Source organism: Trichosurus vulpecula, chromosome 9, assembly GCF_011100635.1.
Source record: "Trichosurus vulpecula isolate mTriVul1 chromosome 9, mTriVul1.pri, whole genome shotgun sequence".
NCBI lineage: Eukaryota > Metazoa > Chordata > Mammalia > Diprotodontia > Phalangeridae > Trichosurus > Trichosurus vulpecula.
In genome coordinates, this window is record NC_050581.1 from 20,848,800 (window position 1) to 20,870,195 (window position 21,396).

General features: G+C 36.2%; 1 protein-coding gene across 2 annotated transcripts in view; it reads left to right on the plus strand.

Annotated features, from left to right (window-relative positions):
* The window catches only part of CAAP1 (caspase activity and apoptosis inhibitor 1), a 73,306-nt gene that overhangs the window by 15,667 nt on the left and 36,243 nt on the right, over positions 1 to 21,396 (plus strand). The window contains exon 5 of one of the 2 annotated variants that reach the window (XM_036739732.1): positions 7,076 to 7,189. The exons of the other annotated variant lie outside the window; for it this stretch is intronic. Within the exon in view, the coding sequence (XP_036595627.1) occupies positions 7,076 to 7,189 (114 nt within the window). The remainder of the gene's footprint in view (positions 1 to 7,075; positions 7,190 to 21,396) is intronic. 2 annotated transcript variants of the gene reach the window in all.

The following is a 21,396-nucleotide window of genomic DNA, read 5'->3' on the forward strand; positions in this document are numbered from 1 at the left end:
ATCCTCTCCTTCCCTCTGCCTCACAAGAGTCTCTCTTTTCCTTTAAGATAGAACTCAGGCATCATCTTCTACATAAATCCTTTCCTGATCTCTGCAACTATTAGCTGTCTTCCTCCTAAACCACCTTGAATTTAGCTACTTTGTATTTCTTGACTTCATTTTTATATTTATATATTTTTATATGTACATTAGAATATAAGGTCCTTATAAGTGAGTATAATTTTATTGGATCCCCAGGCCTAGCATAGTGCTTAGCACATAGTAGGTGCTTAATTAATGCTTGTTGATTGACTGCTTGCACAAGGTCATAATTAGTGTCAGAGCTGAGATTTGAACTCAATTCTTCTGATTCTAAATCCACCCTTTTTGCCCTTCTATATGAAAAGTAAGCAGTATAGTATGGCTTCCCAAAAAGCTGATACAATCTTAGGCTTCATTAAGAAAGTCATAGTGTACTGGATTAGAATAGTAGTAACTCTGGTGTCTGCTGGGTCCGTCATAGTATCATAGAACTATTGCTAGAAGAAACCTTAGGGGTCATCTAGTCCAAACTCCTTATTTTGTAAATGAGAAAAGCAGGCTCAAGAGGAGAAACGACTTGCCCAGAATCATATGAGTAATGTGTCAGAACCAGAATTTGAGCTCCAGTCCCTGTAATTCACAATTCATCATTCTAAGTTCATTACTTTTTCCATTACACCATTTTACCTCTATAAAGAATGGGTTCAGTTTGGGGCACTACTTTTTAGGAAAGACTTTGATTATAAAGAGGGCATTTGATTTGCTTGGACTGAGAGGGTAGAACTAAGTATAATGGGTGGTATTTTCAGAGATGTAAACTAAATATAAGGATACATTTTCTAACAATTTGAGTAGTCAGATAGTGGAATGGATGACTCAGAAGGTTCCTGGAGTTTTTCAGGATGCATCTGAATGACCACTTGTCTAGGATGTTGTAGAGGGAATTTTTCCCATTTATGTATTTTTAACAACTTTTAATTAAAATTCTTTTAATAGGTATTTCTACAACAGTGTTTCTTTTTTCTAGGTCATAAGATCTTAAGGGAGCCAGGTATATGTCATTTTTAGAATCTTTGCCTAGTTCATAATATTGCACTGTATAAATTTAGGTACTGTGTAGGGATCCAGTCCTAAATCCATAGAGGTGTAGTGGGTGAGTATAGGTAGCTAAATCCAGAGTTTGTGCTCCTTGCACAAGGGGTTTTTCAGCTAGCTACCTGTGATCATAGACATCTCATTTAACTTTCTCTAAGTTTCAGTTTCTTCACCCACAAACTTGGTAGCTGTGTAAGAATCAGTGATCTGATTTCTTTTATATCCAAAAGCAAATATAAAACATGCTGGCATTTAAAGCACTTCATAACCCTGCCCTCTCCTACCTTTCCAGTCTTCCTCTCCCTTCCCTTTCCAAACTCCTTGTTGTTGCCGTTCAGTCGTTTCAGTCTTGTCTGACTCTATGACCTCATTTGACAAAGATACTGGAGGGATTTGCCATTTCCTTCTCCATCTCATTTTACAGATGAGGAAGCTGAGACCAACAGGACTAAGTGACTTGCCCAGGGTTAAGTGACTTGCTAATAAATGTCTGAGGCTGGACTGGAACTCAGGAAGATGAGTCTTTCTGATTTCGTACACAGTGCTCTATCTCTTATACCACATACCTGCCCTCGACACTGAATTTGTTGTTCCTTAAATAAAACAAACCATCTCCTGGTAACTTGGGGGGAAAAAGATTGAAATTTTCAATGCAGTATTTCTGCAGTTACAGCAAACCCCCAAAGAGAAATAATAGTACAGTATGAACTCTAGGTGTGCTAGAGATAAATTTTATTTTAAAAGCCATTGTGTTCCCATCCAGCAGAACATTACATAGTTGGCCAGAAGAAGTAAGCTCACTCAACACAAGCCAAGACTTTTAGTAAGTAATGCAAATGTCCGGTGATGAGGAAAACCACTTTTCTTGAATCTGTATAGCAATGAATGTCAAGATACTCACCAGAAAAACAAAATTGGGCATGAAGTAACAAACATAGTGATAAATAAAAAATTCCTTCCTTCTCTGTCAGATTAATTTAAATGTATAATAAGCAAAAATTCAAATTCACATCACAGGTTATAGAAAAGCAGTTGGTACTAGTAGGAGACTGTCAGAAGTCATCAAGGTCATGTGTTTATAACAGTTCTAAAAAACTGATCTTAACCTTTTAAATAGTAATTAGAACTATATAATAGTTATTGATTGTCTTAATGGTGGTAGATTCAGTCTTCCATTCAATCAACTTTTATATCAGCAGAATCCTGATGTATGTTACGGTATTAGATATTAAGTATATCCCTAATTCCCAACCATTTACAGTATGAGAACCCCTTTTTAACATCAAAAAATTTCACAAGCTTTGTGATAAACATTAGAATTTGTTCAGAGAATACAGTGACAATATACTACTTTGAATTCAGTAATGTTTAAGTGAATTTGTATTTTATTAATCATAATAGCATCTATATATACATTTGTAAAATAATAATTATGTTTGGGAAACAATCACTTTACAGAAAGAAGTTATGTTTGGTTAGTTATTATACTGAGTCGTGCTGCATATTTTGTTATAAAACCCTTTAATGCAGAGGTATCAAACCTGCAGCCTGCAACACTCATCAAGTGTGGCATGAACCAGATTACTATGTAATTGGGAAATATTTATAAAATAAATAAAACTACAATAAAACATTACCTTTCAAAACTAAGTTAGTATGTGACCCGCAGGGATCCTTATGTATGCATTAGTGACCTTGGTTTTTGTTTGAATTTGGTGCTACTGTTCTAGTACATGGATAGTTTAGTTTTGTCTTTGTATTACCAGTACCCGTTAGAGAGGTAGGCATTTAATAAAATGTTTGTTGAATTGACTGGAACTGAAAGAACATCAAAATGATATGGTTGGTGCACATGATTTTGTTATTTAAGGGTTACATGGGCAAAAGCAGCAGTCACATTTTGTGGTTTTATTATTCATTTCTAAATAACATTGAATTTTTTCCTAATTTTTTTTTATCTTGTAAAATAAGTAATACATAGATGCAGAGTTCAAATTTTCCAAAAGAGGCAAGGGATTAAATTTCCAATTTTTTGAATCAGGTAATGTAAAAAATTATTTCTGTATAAGTAACTATATACCTGGGCCATTTTGCATCTTGTAAACTCAGCTGTAAGCATATGACTTCTCTTTGTTTTTCATACATGAAAATTAACATAGGCTAAGTTAAGTTTACTGACATGAAAAAAAAGTAAGTCTAGATTTTAAAAAGAACAAAATGCAAGTCAGTACAATTTTTAATAAGACCTCAAAAATACATGACCCTCAGCATGACTAGTGTATTTTTGTACATCACAAGTCTTTGTAACATTGTAAGAAGAAAGGGGTGGAAATGGTATCAGCTAGTAACATTTTGGTGGCTTGCCAAGTTTAGAGATGTTAAAATAACTTTTTTTTTTGTGCTTTCAAATATTAGAGACAATAGACAAAACCTTGGGGCTGTGGCAGTAGGCTGAGAGAGATACTACAAGTCCAAATCTATTTATCTCTCACTTCTTTGTAGAAATTCTCCATCATTCATTTTTCCTTGTATGCTAACTGTGTTTTTAAAATATTCTTTGTTGATTATTTTTTGCATGTAAAACTCTTAATTTCTGACCTGAATTCATTCCTAATTGTGTCTTCTCAGAGTTTTATTTATCTTTTGAAGTGCTTTATTATTTGAGGTGCTTTGAAGGTTCTAAGATCTCCTTAGAAGGATGAGGGAGACAGAAGGTCTGTAGGATTCTGTCTTTTCAGCAGATACTATTAGTTCACTTTCCTTCATGTTATATTATTTGTTAATGGTACTTTGGTTTCATTCATTTCCTCTTTAATATTTAGAATCATCTCTGTTGATATACCTGTTTGTGTGCTAGGCCTTTATTAAGGCTTTTTTTTAACCTCTTGATATCATTGGTATTTTGGTCTTTTTCTTACATTTCCTGTCATACTCTAACCCTTCTTTTTGTACATGTATGTTTAATATTTCCACTTTTATACATTTTTTAGTAAAGTCTTTAGATCTCATTACTTGGTCAGCTTTTGTAAAGGTGCCACATTGAGCTAAGAGGTATATAAATTCCTTTCTAATCTTGTTTAATTATTTGAGATCTGTCATCTCTTAATTTTTTAAAAGTTCTGTGCAAGACCTTAACTTCTGTTCTGTTTATTTGTTTATCTTTTAGTTAGATTTGTCTAGCTCTGAAGGGGCTACATTAAGTCCCCCCATTATTGTGGATTCTAGTTTTACTATATATTACTTCTTCCAGTTTGACCAAATTTCCTTTAATCATTTAGAAGCCATGCTATTAGTTGTATAGAAAGTATTGATTATCTATGGTACCTTTAAGCATAATATAGTTAATTACCCTGCTAATTAATCTTTTTATTTTATCTATATTTAGTGTAGTCTTCTCTGAAATGATTGCTACCTCTGCTTTTTTTTAAGTTCAGCTTAAGTTAACCCCTCGTAACTCTTAGTGAATCTTTGTTTCATGTGTATTTTTTGTAAACAACCTATTATTGGATTCTCCTTTCTGTTTTTTTGTTTGTTTTGTTTTGGCAGGGCAATTGGGGTTAAGTGACTTGCCCAAGGTAACACAGCTAGTAAGTATGTCAAGTGTCTGAGGTTGGATTTGAATTCAGGTCCTCTTGACTCCAGGGCCGGTGCTCTACTCACCTAGCTGCCCCGAAGTCTGCTTTCTTATCCGTTCTACATTCTTCCTTTTTATGAGTTCATCCCTTTTATATTCGTATACTTGTGTATTACCCTCCATCTTGCACTTTTTTTCTCTCTTTTGTTCTACCTGCCTTTTCAAATAAGGTGGTAGAAGAGAGTGAGTTTACCTGTCATTTGTGATCGTATAAGTGAAACAATTGGTTTCCTCTCGGTTGCAGTTCTTCTCTTGCCCTCACCCTGCCCCTGCTCCCAGGTTTTTATTCTTTCTTCCATTCCTTTAAATTCTCACTTTACATTCTTTCCTCTAGCATTTGAGTTTGTTTTGCTTATGCCTATTCCTTTAACTATCCTGACTTTCCTCTTTGACATCTTTTTGTCTCTTCCTTGTCTTTGTCCCCTTCCACTTTTCTTTTGAGTTTTATTTATTTCTGCATAGAAGTCTCTGTCTCAGTAATTGTGTTTAATTTTCCTTTATCTGATTTAGATGAAAATGGTTTATGGGATGCCTGTTTTCCCTTCTTCTATGATTATATGCTTTTCATCTTATGTTCCTCTAATATACAGTAGTGATTTCTCTCCCTTTTTTCCACTTTTCTTCCCTATTAGAGCCTTCTCTCTTTTCTATTTTGATATTCTCCTAAGACCATTAAAACAGAATAAAATCACCCACAGACCCTCTGTCATTGTAACCTTTTTCTATAACCATTAAAGATATAGAGTTGTAAGAAAACATTTGTTTATTATTACCTTGTTAACACATAAAGAATTCTCCCCCCCCCCCATATTCTCTTTCAATTAAATAAATATATGCGCCTTTCTATGTTTCTCTTAGAGCTCGTGTTTCTATGTCTAGTAAATGTCTACAGTTATCCCTTCCATATTGTGGGGATTAGGGTTGTAGCACCCTGGGAAATCTGGACTCCGCATAAATTTTTTTGTCTCTCCCTTCATACCAGAGAAGTTTGAATTTTTTCTTTTTCTTTTTTTTTAAGTTAACTTACTTATTTTTAGTTTTCAACATGCTCTTCCGTAAGTTTTAAGTTTTCTCTTCCTCCCACCACTCCCCTCTCCCCAAGATAGCATGCAATCTGATATAAACTCTACATATACATTCCTATTAAACATTATTTTCAGATTAGTCATGTTGTATAGAGGAATTGGAACAAATGAGAGGAATCTTCTTTTTTTATGGTACCTTATTGTAAAATTTAGGTTAAGTATTTGGTCTTAGTCTCTGTTGTCTATTGGCCTTCACATGTTGTCTGCAGCTTCTGCAAAACGCCTCCAAAATTCCCTTTTAAGTTTTTGTTCCACCTGTGACATATTGAAACTGTGATGGGGAAGGTTGTGATGTAGAAGGGATAACTATACTCAGTTCTGGCAGGTTGATGGTACAGTGGATGGAGCATTGGGCCTGGAGTTAGGAAGTCATGAATTCAAATTTGCCCTCAGTTTACTACTTTTGTGATTCTGGGCAAGTCATTTAACCTCCGTTTGCCCCAGTTTCCTCAACTGTAAAATGGGAATAATTATAGTACCTATTTCCCAAGGTTGTTGAGAACCAAATGACTTAAAGTAATTGTACAGTGCTTAAAAAGTCCTCCCTCCTTCCCTCTCTTCCTTCCTTGCTTTTTCACCTTCCCTGCCTTTTATAAACACTTTGTAACATTTTGTTTGTAAATATTTATTTCTCATTTTTTGAAAGATCATATTCTAAGCTCTCCCTTTAGAGTAATAGCTTCAGAGTCTTAGGTGATCCCCCTTGTACTCCTTGGTATTTGAACTTTTTCTTTCTAACTGCTTGTAATATTTTTTGTTTTGCTTATAAGCTCTGGATTTTGGTTATGACATTCCTGGGAGTTTTTGTTTTGAGGTTTCTTTCTGGGGTTGCCTAGTGGATTCTTTATCTAGTAACTTTGCTCTCTGTTTCTAAGAGTTCCAGGCAATTTTCATTTATAATTTCTTAAAATATGGTATCCAGATTTAAAAAAAAATTTTTTTTTTGGAATCCTCTTTTTCAAGCAATCTGATAATTCTTAGATTGTCTCTCTTTGACCTGTTTTCCAGGGTAGTTTTTGATACAGTGTTTCTTAGCTTTTCCTTTTTTTCCCCTAGTCTTTTTGTTTTATTTTAATATTTCTTGTTTTATTGAGTCATTTTCTTTCTGGCACATACTAATTTTCAGGCCACTCAGTTTTTGAGTGAAGTTTTCTACAGTCTATTCTAAGGTGTCAGTTTTCCTTGACATTCTTTCCTCCCTAGTTTTTCCATTCTGTATCTCTTGTTTCATTTCTTCCAGGTACTCCTGCAGTCCCTGTGACCAGGACATTTTTTTCTCCGAGGCTTTACCTGGACTTCTTGTGGGGTCGCTATCCTCTTCGGGTTTTAGCCCCTGGGCGTCTCTCAAACCAAGGTATTTCCTCATGGTTTTTAGAGTTTTCCTTGGTTGCTCATCTCGTCCACTCATTATCTAGGATGTGGGGATTGGGAAGAAGCTGTTCTTGAGTCATGCTATGGTATATAATAGTGCAGGCAGGGCCTTCCTGGTTCTGAGCATAGTGGACCAAACTAGGCCTCATGGAATTCTGAGATTTTTCTGGTGTTGGGCTCTGCCTGAGGACTCCCTCTTGTCACAAGGCTCCAAGACCTTTCAGTGCTGGAAACTCTGCCGGGCATCTTTTCCTCAAATTACTGAACTCAGGGGCTGCTACTCCTATTCTAAATTACCATCTCAGTTTTCAGGGCTTATTAGGTCTTGATTTTGCCCAGGACCTGTGTCTGGCAGCTGGGTTCAGGCCACTAGTGCCATATTTAACCGGCTGGAACACCTTGACACTCCTTGTTTCTTGGGCTGGGCTCAAGTTCTTTTTGGCCCGGATGGAGTACTGGGATGGGCCTACTCAGGACATCTTGAAGTTGCTTTTAGGCATCTAGTTTAGAAAAGGGACTTCCCGTGTTCTGAGTAGGTGCTGCATGGCATTCTCTGCCTAATTGGCCTTGGGGACAGCTAGGCTCAGGCAAGGAGTTCTATATTTGCCCCAAAGGCTCCAAGCTCAATTTGCCTTTGACCTGAAGCTTTCTGTCCCAGAATATCTGCAAGCTTATGGGATTCTCTCTCTTTAGATTCTTGGATTGGGTCAGGGAATCTAGAAGTAGTTTTCTGTCTCTTGCTTGAGTGATGCATCTCTAAACTTATTTGGAGTGGATCTGGGATCCTCTGAATACCTCCATCTTCCCACCCTTGATTTCTTTTTTTTTTTTTTATCAACTTGACAAACTATTCAAACATAAAATTTCTATGTCCAAAAAGAACAGAAGATTATGCTTAAAACCATGAATCTGTAATGTGTATTTTATTTTAAATTGAAAATAGTAGTATAAATATTGTCTTCTTTGTATCTTTCTGAACTTCCTCCTTCTCCTTCTGCGTATTTTAAAATGTTTCAATTTTTCTTTTCTTTTTTTAAGAATCACTGCTTCCACCAGTAACCACCCCTTAGCTCCCCCCACCCCAAAGTCCCTCCCTCAAAAGAAATATATATGGTTAAAATTCCCATATTGACCTTACTGAAAATTATACCTCTAGTCTTTCGTCTCTCTCCCAAGAGGTTAGAACCATGATTTCTCATCATTCTCCTAGATTTTTTTATCGGTCATTGACATTGATCTAAGTTTGTAGTTTTGATCATTAATTGTGCATTTCCTTCAAACACATAATATTTTACTTTTTTTCTCTTTTTGACCCTGAACCACCCTCCTTCACTTTGCAAAAAAGGAGATGGTAAAAGAGAAGAGATACAGTCAACACTTTGTTCGTGTGGCCAACTCTTTGTGACCCTGTAGACCATAGTATGCTAGTACTGTCCATGGAGTTTTCTTGGTAAGAATACTGGAGTGGTTTCCCATTTCTTTCTTCAGTGGATTAAGGCAAACAGGTTAAGTGACTGGCTCGAGGTCCCACTGCTAGTATGTGTCTGAGGCTGGATTTGAACTTGAGTCTTTTTGACTCCAGGCCCAATTCTTTATCCAGTGAGCCGCCTAGCTGTCAACACTAAGTACACTTAGTACAGCCTGTAATTGAAGTGGTCTGCCCCAATTTCTTTCTCCTCCTTTCTTTACCTAAGACTTCATTCAGTTGCTGGTTTTTATACATTCTGTCTCTCCTTAATTCCTCGGCCTAAACTGAAGTTTGTTTTGCTTGTGACTCTTCCCTTTTGGCTTTTGCCCTCCGTCTCAAGCCTCCTCTCCTCTCTCTGTCTTTTCCTATTGCTTTGTTGAATTTAATGATTTATACATCAAACTATTTGTGTTTGTGTATTGAATCCTCCTTTGCCCAGTTCAAATAGAGTGAGGTTCTTGAGTTGCCTGCTCTGCTGCTTCCTTCCCTCTTTGTTTGTATACTTTTCTTCTGCACTCCAGTGATGAGACTGTCTTTCTTATTTCTCATTTCTTCCTTTCTATATTCCTGTTTTCCTTCCCTTTTCTTTTCTCCCTCAAACCAAACAAAACAGAACAAACCCAGCCCCATGTCTTGTGTTTGTCTTATTTAATTTTCTCTGTGGTGTTTGAAGACAGAATTCTGCAGCAACATCTATCTTCTCTGTTGGTGTACAAGCTCTTAATCATTTAGCTCCTTCCAACTGCTCAAATGGATTCTAGTGTTTGCATTTCAAAGATTCTATCTAGCTCTGGACTTTTCTTCAGGAATTCTTGAAAGTCCCGTATTCTTGAAAGAATGTTTTCTTGCCCTGTAGGATCAGGTTTTGTAGGGTAAGTTTTCTTGGTGTAAGCCTTTGTCTTTTGTCATTTGAAATATTGTATTAGAAGATTTTTTTTTTCCATTACAATAGTAGCTGCCAGATACTATTACCTTAACTTTTTACTTTGTTCCTTTGTACTTGAACTTCTTTCCATATTCTTATAATGTTATTTTTCTTTTACCTAGAAGTTCTGAATGGTGACATTTCTGGGAATTTTCATCTTCGGGTTTCTTTCAGGAAGTGACTAGTGTATTCTTTCTATTTTCACTTTGGCCTCTGCTTCTAATAAATTTAGGCCATTTCATTTTGATTACTTGAAATAAAAAATTTCTTGAAAATATTCATTCTTTTTTGGTTGTTATTTCTTATTTCCAGGTAGTCTTCTGGTCCTTAAATTATCTTAACCTCTTTTCCAGCTTAGTTATGCTTAATAGTAGATACCTTATATGCGCTTTAATTTTTTTTTAGTTTTTTAACTTTGTTCTAATGTTTCTTAATGTCTCCTGTTGCCATTGAACTCTATGTTTTTCAGAGAATATATAGGTAAGGTTTTACACCTTTCATTCTAAACAATTCTCCCATTTATTTTTTACTCACAATTTCTAGTTTCTTTTTTTTATATCATGCTTCATTGCTTTGAACCATTCTTGGAGCCTTTGGCCATGCCATTCTTTTCTGAGTCTCTTATTGCGCTTGTTGTGGATTTAATTTAGTCTTTTGGTTTTTACCTCTTAGGTTTTTCATGACCCATCCTATTTCTTTACTGTGTTTGATATTTTCTCATCTCTGCTCATGATTTCAGCCTGGAGTTTCCAGATTGGGACTTTGTTCATGCTCTGCTTCTTCCTTTATGTGTGGTTGGGGAAAGAAATTCGTATTTGATTCTGTTCCTTCTTTAGTGTAGATGTTACTGATGCTGCAGTTCTGGAACTGGTGCCTGGGACCAAGCCCTATCTTCTGTGCAATCGGTGGTTTCTTCCTCCTCTGTTGTTGGCCCAGTGTGGGTGTTGGCTTTTCTCTGTTTCCTTTTGGCATAGCTCCAGCCTAGAATTGGTTCTGTTCACTACCATGGCCCTCACAAGCTCCAAGTTGATGATGGTGATAGCGCTGGTCTTGGGCCCTGTACAAGGTCCCTGGTATGTGAGCTTGCTTTGGTCCACTTTTTTTTTTCCTAAAGCGTTATCCTTAGTCTTATAGGCTGTTATTCTTAGTTATAAGCCTTTATCATTTGCTTCTTGGAATATTGTGTTCTAAGATTTTCTTTATTTTATAGTAGTAGCTATCAGGTATTGTGTTGTCTTAACTATGGTTCTTTTGTACTTGAACTCCTTTCTGGCTGCTTATAGTGTTTTTCTCTTTTGCCTAGTTCTGGATTTTATTTATGCTATCTCTAGGAATTTTCTTTCAGGAGGTGACTGGTAGATTCTTTCTCTTCGTTTTGACCTCTGGTTCTAATACAGGGGTGGGGAGCCTGCAGCCTCGAGGCCACATGTGGCCCTGTAGGTCCTCAAGTGAAGCCCTTTGACTGAATACAAACTTCAAAGAACAAATCCCCTTAGGGACTTCTGTGAAGTTTGGATTCAGTCAAAGGGCCACACTTGAGGACCCTACAGGGCCACATGTGCCCTCGAGGCTGCAGGTTCCCCGCCATGTTCTAATACATCTGGGCAGTTTTTATTTATGATTTCTTGAATAATGGCATCCAGGCTTTTTTGGTTGTTGTTGGTCCTTGTTTTTAGGTAGCCTGATGATCCTTAAAATGAAAATAGCTAAAATTTATATAGCACTATAAGGTTTGTGAAGCATGAAATATATATTAACTCATTTGATTTGTTTCTCACATTATTAAATTAATTTTATGGATGTAGTATGTAAAGCTCAGAGAGCTTAATTGCTTTTTCCAAGAGTTACACATCTAGTAAGTATGACAGGATTGAATTCAAGCCTAATTATAAGTCCACCACCATACAACCTGGCTTTTGTTTTTTTTTTCCAATCTTTTTATTTTCTTTACTATTATTCGTTGTCTCATTGAGTCATTGAGTTCTGTTTGGTTCATCCTAATATTCAGGGAGTCTTGTGCTCATATGTTTCCAGCTTTCTTTTCTAAGTTACTTAATCTCCTTTCAGCTTTTCCTTCCAAAGCGCCTATTTCACTTTATCTTTTTTTATTCCTTCCAAGTTTTCTTATCTTTTTAGCCAAGCTGTCTCCCTTCCCTACCCCAAACCTCTGCATGTCATTGTTGTCAAGTTGCTTTATTCTGGATTTTCTCTCTTGGACAGCTTTTGACCCATAATAATTATTTGGAGTATTTGCCATAGTTTGCTTAGTCATCTTTATAGCTTCAGTTCCTGATTTTGGATTTATGTCATAGATAGGCTCTTCCCTCTTGAAGGGGGTTTCACTTTAATTTCTTCTCCTCCTCCTGCTGGCTCCTTCTACCTTCATGTGTCTGGGCTTAAGAGTTTTGGCAGTCTTCATTGTCCCCATTAAAATTCTATGGCTGGCCATCCCTTGTCATGGTGTTGTTGTGGTCTATCATTATATTTCTCCTGGGATTTTCCTGCTTAGGATCTTGTCCCTTCTCTGCTCTCTGGGACCTTTCTAGTCAGCTTCTTTGGTTTTCTGCTCTCCCTGGTGTTTTCTTGGTTAAGGTGCTGCTGGGAGTTTCTGGCCTGTTTACCTACATTTGTGCTAATTCTTTGGCAAGATCCTTCTTCCAGAGTCTGCGCCTTTTGGTTAGTCATTAAACATTTATTAAGTGCCTGCTGTATGCCAGGCAAGGAAGACACTCATAAGGCGGTCAGAAGAAATGATACAAGGAAACTCTCATACTCTCTCTGAAGAGCTTTGGAATTGGTTTTGTGTCATCGGAGATGCTGACAAAGCACCGCCCAGCATGGCATGCCCACATCAAAGAAGGTGCTGTGCTTTATGAGCAAAGCAGAATTGCAGTAGCTCAAAGAAGCATAAGAATCACAATTGAGACATTTCCACCCCAAATGTTTATATGGATTACTTGTGCCTGGCCTGTGAAAGAAAAAGAAAGAAAGAAAGAAAGCCTTCTGAGCTTATATTGGTTTGATCAGCCACAGTTGGACACACACTTGACTCTAACAGTGATGTTGTTTTGGTCCTGTTTAAGAATTAAGAACAACCAACCAACTGTGTGCCAGATACTGACCTAAGTGCTGAGAATTAAAAGAAAGGTAAAAGATAATTCATGCTCTTGAGGAGTTCACAATATAATGGGAGAGACAGTGTGTAAATAATTATTTGCAAACAAGCTATGTGTAGGGTAAATTAGAAGTAATAAACAGAGAAGGCACTAGAATTAAGAAATTGGCAAAGAGGTACTGTAGAAGGGCCTTCTGAATCTAAACATTTTAGAATCTATAATAACTGCCATATTTTAGAATTATTAAAGATTGCAAAACGATTTGTCAGAGTCCTTGATCAAGATAAATTACTTAATAAAGAAGACATTTTAAGTAATAAAAGTAGTACAGAGTCATAAAATTAAAGAGTTCTGCCCTGTGATGGAGGCAGACCAAAAGAGCCGTTTAATAATAGCTGTAAAATAGCAGTACTAAATATGAGGACAAGTATTAGCTCAACCTATAACGCTAGATACTTATTTTAACACTAGATACTTATTTTGCCAAAAAAAAAGTTTTTATAATGAAATTTGAGCCTTGAATAGGGCAGTAAAATAATCATGACTGAGATATTTTATGTATAGAATAAAAGTACAAATGCTTTAGGGAAATCTTAGTAGTAGTCATTAGAATTGTTTTCTGCAATAAATATCATTTTACAAATTTTTAATTAATATACATTTAACCTATGATGTTGAAGAAAATATCAGCTGGAATGATGTGGTATTTCCCTATAAAAAGTGTTGGGGTAATATGAGAGTACTATAGGGTAATGGAATTCAAGGTGTCAAAGCATGAGTGAATAAAAATGGAGCCTGTAATAATATCTCAGAAATCAACATTATTTAACCCCACTCTCATGTTCCTGAAAGAAGGGAAATATGTTAGAATTAATTATTCTTAAAATACCTAACTCCTTTTTAATCATAAAATTATTAGGAAGTAGTATTTGTCAGGTACTCATATGCACTTGTTATGTAATAATACTGGCTAAACATAATACAAAACCTCTCTAGGACATTCATTGTACAGTGAACTTCACTCTGAATAAATATATTACAGAGAGATAGTGTGTAAATTGAATTTTTATAAATCAAATCATTTAAAATGCACTAAGGAAGTATATTTTAAAGAAAACACATGGCGAATCCTTTTGTAAATCAAAGAATTTTGAGTCGTTACCCCCTAATTTATCTGCTACAGTGCCTAGCACACAATTAGCATTTAATAAAATATGTTTCTGGATTCTTATCGTCCTGTTCTAGTCTTGTCCTTTACTTCTTTTGAAAGAGTCGTGCAATACGATTGAGGCTTTCCTGTTATTATTTTGGTATTTCTTGGGTAGCATTTGATCTTTTCATCTCTTTGTTGTCTCTCACTTTTATTTATTTTTTTTACTAACTCACCTACTTGTCTGGTCTCATAGATGTCTTTGGTGATATCTTTTATTCAACTTCTTGTTCTCAAGTTATCATTGGTAATATGTTGTAGGCTGCTTTTATTCCCTTGCTTCTTTTCATTATTTTATTTTTAAAATAAGCTTTTAGTCAGTCTGTCAACTGGTATTTATTAAATACAACCTTTGGGTCAAGCACTGGAGATAAAAAAAAGGTATCCCCTCCCAATAAAAATCCCAAACCAGTCCTTCCCTTTTCTGTACATCTAGTTGTCTGTCTGTCTGTCTGTCTGCCTGTCTGCCTGTCTGTCTATCTATATTTTCTGGTGTTTTATGAAGTATACCATCTTCATTATCTCCTGCCAATACAAAAGAATAGGATGAAGTACCTTTTTTATTTCTTTACCTTGGGACCAACCTTGTCATCATAGTTTCACAACATTCAGTTTCAGTTGTTTTCTTGTCCTTGTTGTATCTTCCACTTATGTTGTAGATATTGTTTATGTTGTTTTCCTTGTTCTGCTTGCTTTACTTACATTTCCTGATACTTTGTCCATCATATTCATTGTTAATTTTTTCTTTTTAAAATTTATTTTTAACATTTTCTTCTTTTAAAATTTTGAGTTCTAGATTCTCTCCCTCCTCATCCCTCCCCCACCCACTGAGAAGGCAAACAGTGTATCAGTCATACATGTGAAGTCATGCAAAACACTTCTATATTAGCCATATTGCAAAACAAAGCAAAAGAAATGAAGAAAGCTAGCTGTAAGTAAGGAAGATTTTCTTTTTGAATTGTAGTTTCAAGGATCCATGGCTATAACAATTTCTAGTTCTCAAGTGTTAGATATGAGTTCTCATGATCATGGTTGAAAACAGTTTCCATGCTTATAGGGATGAGGTAATGTAAAATGGTGAGGCTATTGTTGGCAAGATGCCTTCTTTGTCTGTCGCCCTTTAAATCAAGTGGGCACTGGTCGGTAAGTGGGGAACCCTTTGGGATTTGGGTAATGCATAGAGGAATGTATGCACCTGCCTCAAATGGCCCCCGTTGAGGCTTAGGGGGATTTAGGGGAGTGCACAAGCTGGAGTGCTGTGCCTATCTCGACTGACCCCATTGAGATGCAGGGATAGTTCCCCCCCCTTCTTGCCCACCCCTGTGAGAAGGCTCATTAGGGGATCCTATAGGAGTTGGTGTTTCCATTACCAGGAACCCATTCAGAAGCCTAGACTAGGATAAAGTAAGCTAACTTATTTATTAACCCCTTATTATGACTGTATTCCTATCTTCCCATCTGTCTGGATCAAGAGTGAACCTGTGCTAGTGTCTCCACCTATCTTACATTGACCTAGTCTATGTTACCTGTGTGTTAGAAGCTAGAGTCCAGAAACTCGTGTGCCTTCTGTGAAACACAAGCAAATTATATTTCAGTTTGCACTCAGTTTATCAGTTCTCTCTTTGGAGGTGGATAGCATTTTTTCATAACAAATCCTTTGGAATTGTCTTGTATCATTTTATTGATCAGAGTAGCCAAGTCTTTTCCAATTTATCATCATTATAACATTGCTGTTACCATGCACAATGATCTCTTGGTTCTTTTCACTTAACTTTGTATCAGTCCATATAGGTCTTCCTAGGTTTTTCTGAAAGAGTCCTGCTTGTCATTTCCCATAGCACATTAGTACTCCCATCACAATCATTTGCCATAACTTGTTAAGGAATGCATGGAAGTCCTCTATTTTATTAAATGTCCATTTCCCCCCAAAGGATTATGCTGAGTTTTACTGGGTAGATTATTCTTGGTTGTAATCCTAGCACCTTTGCCTTCTAAAATACCATATTCCAAGTTCTCTGCTTCTTTAATGTGGAAGTTGCTAAATCTTGTGTGATCCTCACTGTAGCTCCTCAATATTTGAATTGCCTCTGGCTGCTTGCAGTATTTTCTCTTTGACCTGGGAGCTCTGAAATTTGGCTGTAATATTCCTGAGAGTTTTCACTTTAGGATCCCTTTCAGGAGGTATATTCTTTCAATTTCTGTTTCTGTTTTACCCTCTGTATTTAAGATGTCAGGGCAGTTTTCCCTGATAATTTCTTGAAATATGATGTCTAGAAGTTCTTTCTTTGATCAGTTTTCATGTAGTCCAATAATTCTTAAATGGTCTCTCCTTGATCTATTTTTCCAGGTCACTTGTTTTTCTGATGAGATATTTCACATTTTCTTCGATTTTTTCTTTCATTCTTTGGACTTTGTTTCTTGGTGTCTTGTGGAGTCATTAGCTTCCACTTGCCTAGTCCTAATTTTTAAGGAATTATTTTCTAAAGTGAGCTTTTGTATTTCTTTTACCACTTGCCCAATTCTAATTTTTAAAGAATTATTTTCTTCAGTGAACTTTTGTACCTCTTTTTCATTTGACCAATTCTGCTTTTTAAGGAATTCTTCAGTGAATTTTTGTGCCTCTTTCTGTTTTTTTTTCTGTATTTTTGTACCTCTTTTATCAAACTGTTAAATCTCTTTTCATAATTTTCTTTCATCATGCTCATTTCATTTCCCAATATTCCCTCTGCCACTTTCATCTCTTATATCCAGTTCATGTGCAAGTCAAGACATCACCCTCATGGTATATTTGTCCTCTTTGAGAACATAGGATGAACTCTTCTTTAACTCTTCCAGTTATGGCTGTCCTTGAATATTAACATTTTTCTTTGAGGCCTTGGTTGTAGCTATTTTCACATTGCTGTCTTCTTCGGAATTTATATCTTAGTCTTCTCTGCAACTATGTTTTTTGTGGTCAGATCCTTTTTTGTTTGTTTGCTCATTTTCTTAGCATATTTCTTCACTTTAAACGTTATGTTAAAGTTGGGCTGTGCGTACTGGAAGGTGAGGAAGCACTGTACCAAGTTTCAGACTTTTTTGTGCTGCTGATTTCAGAGCTAGTTCTGGAGGTTTGCATGTTTTTGGTGCTTCCTAGGTGGTACCCTGGGAGAGGTGCTGTCACTGCTCTCCTGGTCTGCCTTCTGGTCTTTACCCAGGAAGGGACTCTGCTTCTGCTTGCAACTGCAAGTACGAGTGCTCCTCTTGGTCCTGAAACTGTAAGCAGAGCCTCTGCTCCCTTGTGACAGATCACAAGAGGTCTTTCCGTCCTGGAACTGCTTATGGGCAATAGAGTTGCCAGTCAGCACTGGCTGTTCTCAGTGCCAGTAAAGTTTCCCCTGTGATCTCTTTCTGACCAGTTATTTAGTCCCTTTACCATCTCTGGGCTGAGAGCTCCTGAAGCTTCTGCTGTTATCATGGCTTCCTGCAAGGTGATCCTGCCTCGCTACTGTCATACATCCACCCTCTCCTTTGGACCTTTCTTGTGGACTCCGAAATTGTCTTAGGCTGGATAAATGTCTCCCTCTGACCTCTTATTGGCTCTGTTGTTCCAAAATTTGATTTGAGGAATTATTTTAAAGTTATTTGAAGGGAAATGTTGGAAGAGGTCAGCTAAGACCCAGCCTATACATCGTCATCTTGGCTTTGCCCTGATATTCATTGTTTCTTGTAACACAGTAAGATTCCATCTTTTTCATGTAACATTTTGTTGAGTTATTTTCAAAATTTTGGTTCTTTGCTTGTACAAAAAGTATTGCTTTAAATATTTTGGTGTATATGGGGGGTCTGTCTTTTTGTCACTGATCCCTCCACTTTTGACATATTTGTATAGCAGTGAATTATCTGCATCAAAGAATATGAACACAGTGACTTTGTTCACATAAGGCAGCATGTTCTGAAAATCTTTGTTCACCTTTTAGCTATTAAAGTTTAAAATTGAAATAATTGTTTCATAAATTTAAGCTATTAAAGCTTTAAAACTGCTCTGAGACTTTTGGGGCAGCCTGTTTAGTGGTAACTAGGTAGTGTAGTAGGTAGAGCCTTGACCTTGGTATCAGGAAGACCTTTGTTGAAACCCTTTTTTTACTAGCTTCTCACTTATAAAGTAGGGATATAAAGCACCTATCTCATATGGTCACTCCAGGGATCAAGTGAGGTAGTACTTGTAAAGCCTTATGTCAGTATATAAATGCTAGTGGTTTTAGCTGGCTTTAATTCGGATTGTTTTCCAGAATTGTTGGATCAGTTCATAGCACCCTCTAGAAGTGCATTTGTGTGTCTGTCTTTCCACAGCTTCTGACATTTATTATTATTTTTTTTTCATCTTTGCCAATTTGCAGGGTGTGAGGGAAAAACCTCAGAGTTGTTTTGATTTAGATTTCTCTTATTATTAGTCATATGGGGCATTCTTTTATATAGTTACCATTAGTTTTCAATTCTCATTCTAAGAATTATTTCTTCATGTCTTTTGACTATCTTTTGGGACATGACTTTTGGTTTTAAATATTTTTGTTGATTGTTTTATATTGTAGATATCAGACTCTTTCCTGTTTTTCCTAGTTGATTATGCTTTCTTAACCTAGTTAATTTAATTCATGCAGAACACATAGTTTATGTATTTCATCTTTTATGATCTCCTTTATTTGCTTAGCCATATCTGTCTTTCCATTATTTTATATTCTTGAATTGTAGAATGCTAGGTTGAAATGCAAAATTGGGGGTTATGATAACAAACCTTAACTAGCTTTGTTAAATGCCCTTCCACAAGTAATCTAACTGACCTTCCAGAATTTAGTCATTTTCTCATCTATTTTACTTTTTGCTATGCTACTGCTCTTAATCAATTAATAGATCTGGACAGAAAGGAGTGGGAAAATATCTTGTTTAAATCAACTTTGACAGTGTTGTGTCAATAGGCCTATGAAGTAAAGAGGTTTTTATGTATGAAACTTTTTGGCAGTGGCCATGTGTTATTTAACCATAACTATACAGAGAACTAAAAACCAGTTTGTATTTTGTGTGTGTATACATACATAAATCTACTTAAGAAACCGTATGCCCTGTACTGTTCTGTGCTATGAGCACATGCTTCAAACACCCGTTGATAATTCATTTTGCCCAGCTTTATGGCTGAAAAATATTATTTCTTGACACTTTACTCTCTTTTGCTGTTGTCTTAGTGGTTTCAGCCTAGCTGTCCTTAGTAGCAAGCAAGCAACACTAGGTGGCAATAGAAGATTTCCACTTTTATGGATCTTGATATTAAGGGATACTAGAAATAGAGAAATCTTTTTAACTTCTTACACAGACAGCATCTCTGTTAGGGAATTCATAGCTGAAGGGATCATTTTAAATGATCCAGGAGTTCATAAGGACATGATATTCCACTCAGTCATTCCTGTAGTTGATAGATTAGAATATCAGGCTTAAATGGATTAAAGCAGTTAGTACCACCCCTTTGGTAAGTCCTCTTTCTGCTATTGAAATTTTCTAGTGTTATGTAGAGATAGAAGCTAGTCAAGTTCATAAAACTTGTGGTATAATACCTTTTATTTCCTATGATTGATTCTTGTGTTTTATTTTTATTCTTTAAATGTAGTACCCAGCAATTGCTGTATTCAGCTATCTTCCATGCTATTTTTTTCTGTTTCTGACAAAATTATTTTATTTATCAGTTGAAAAACAAAACATTGCATGTTATTGTTACTCTTAAATGAAAACATTTATATTTTATATAAGAAGCAAGAATATTTCATAAATTCAAGGCACATTTTGGATTATGTTATTTCATTAATGCTACACTTTCTAAATTACTCAGGCACATAAAAATCTTTGAAGGCTGAACAAATACTTTTAAATCCTTAATAATATAATAAATGGATGCAAATTGATTCTTCCAAATTTAGAGAAACTGTGTTATATAACATTGCAATACTCAAGTTATCTATCAGCCATCCTGCCTGAAAGGAAAAGTTTATATACCAGTACACTTAATATAATGTTCGGATTTAGCCAAATTTAATTATTATAGTTTTACCTAATGCTTAGATGGGAATCGCATTTGTAGGATGTGAAAATACCTTTTTTCACCCTCAAATGAGAGTGTAATATTCACTCATTCAGTAAGCATTTTTTAAACGCAAACCATGTGACAGGCAGTGTTAAACACCAGGGAATTAAAGATGAAAATGAAACCATCAAGGAATTTACATTCTGTTGGAGGGAAACACCGTGTACACGGATAAGTAAATGCAAAATTAGATGCAAAATGAAGAAGGTAGAGCTGGGAGCAATCAGGATAGGTATTGTGTAGGAGGTGACACTGGAACTGAACTTTGAAGGAAGCTAGGGATTTCTGAGAAGCACAGATGAGATTGAATGATAGGAATACAAGAATACCTGTGCAAAGACAAAAACTGGAGACCAGCAAAATGGTGGAGTAGAAGGGAGCAGTACATCCCAGCTCACCACCCAAAACTACTCTTAACAAAGACCTAGAAAGATCACCTGACTGAGTCATGTTTAGGAAATCTAAGGAAAAAAAGACAGGGAAGAATTTTTTCAGACCAAGTAAACATAGGAAAATAGAGGTCTGTGGACAACTGCAGATATGTTGTAGCTAGGAGGGTGCAATGCAGAGCTTTTAAGCCAGGGGACTGAACTGGAACCTGCAGCTCTGTATTACAGCAAATGTCACTCCTGAGATCCTCAAAGAACATGATACTCAGAACCCAGAGAAAGCCAGAGGTCCCCTAGGAATACAAAGCAACACCAAATAAAGCGCAGACATTTATTCCAGAAGAATAAAGAGCATAATCCTAACATAGTCCCAATTCAGAAAATAAATCTAGAAGAATGATTCAACAGCAACAACCAAAAACGCTTCCACAAAGAGCTCAGTTACAGGGAAACAAACCCCAGATACACACCAAATAAGAGACTGACTCCAAAACATCTATAAGCAAAGCATCAAAGCAAAACACAAGTCAAATAGAATTCCTTGAAGAAATATAGCAAGAAGTTTTTGGTTTTGTTTTAGTTTAAAAAATGATTTTGTTGGGACAGCTAGGTGGCACAGTGAGTAGAGCACCAGCCCTGGAGTCAGGAGGACCTGAGTTCAAATTCGACCTCAGACACTTGACACACTTACTAACAGTGTGACCTTGGGCAAGTCACTTAAGCCCAATTGCCCTACCTTCGCCCCTGCAAAAAAAAAAAGATTTTGTAAAAGAAATGAGAGTGCTAGCAGAAGGAAACTGGGGGTAAAATGAGAGCCTTGGAAAGAGAATTAATAATTTAGTACAAGAGGAGTAAAACTTTACCTGAGCAATAGATGACTTGAAAATTAGAATGAATCAAATAATAGTTAATGACTCCATTAGACAACTAATATTAAAACAAAATCAAAAGACTAGAAAAGTAGAAGAAAATGTAA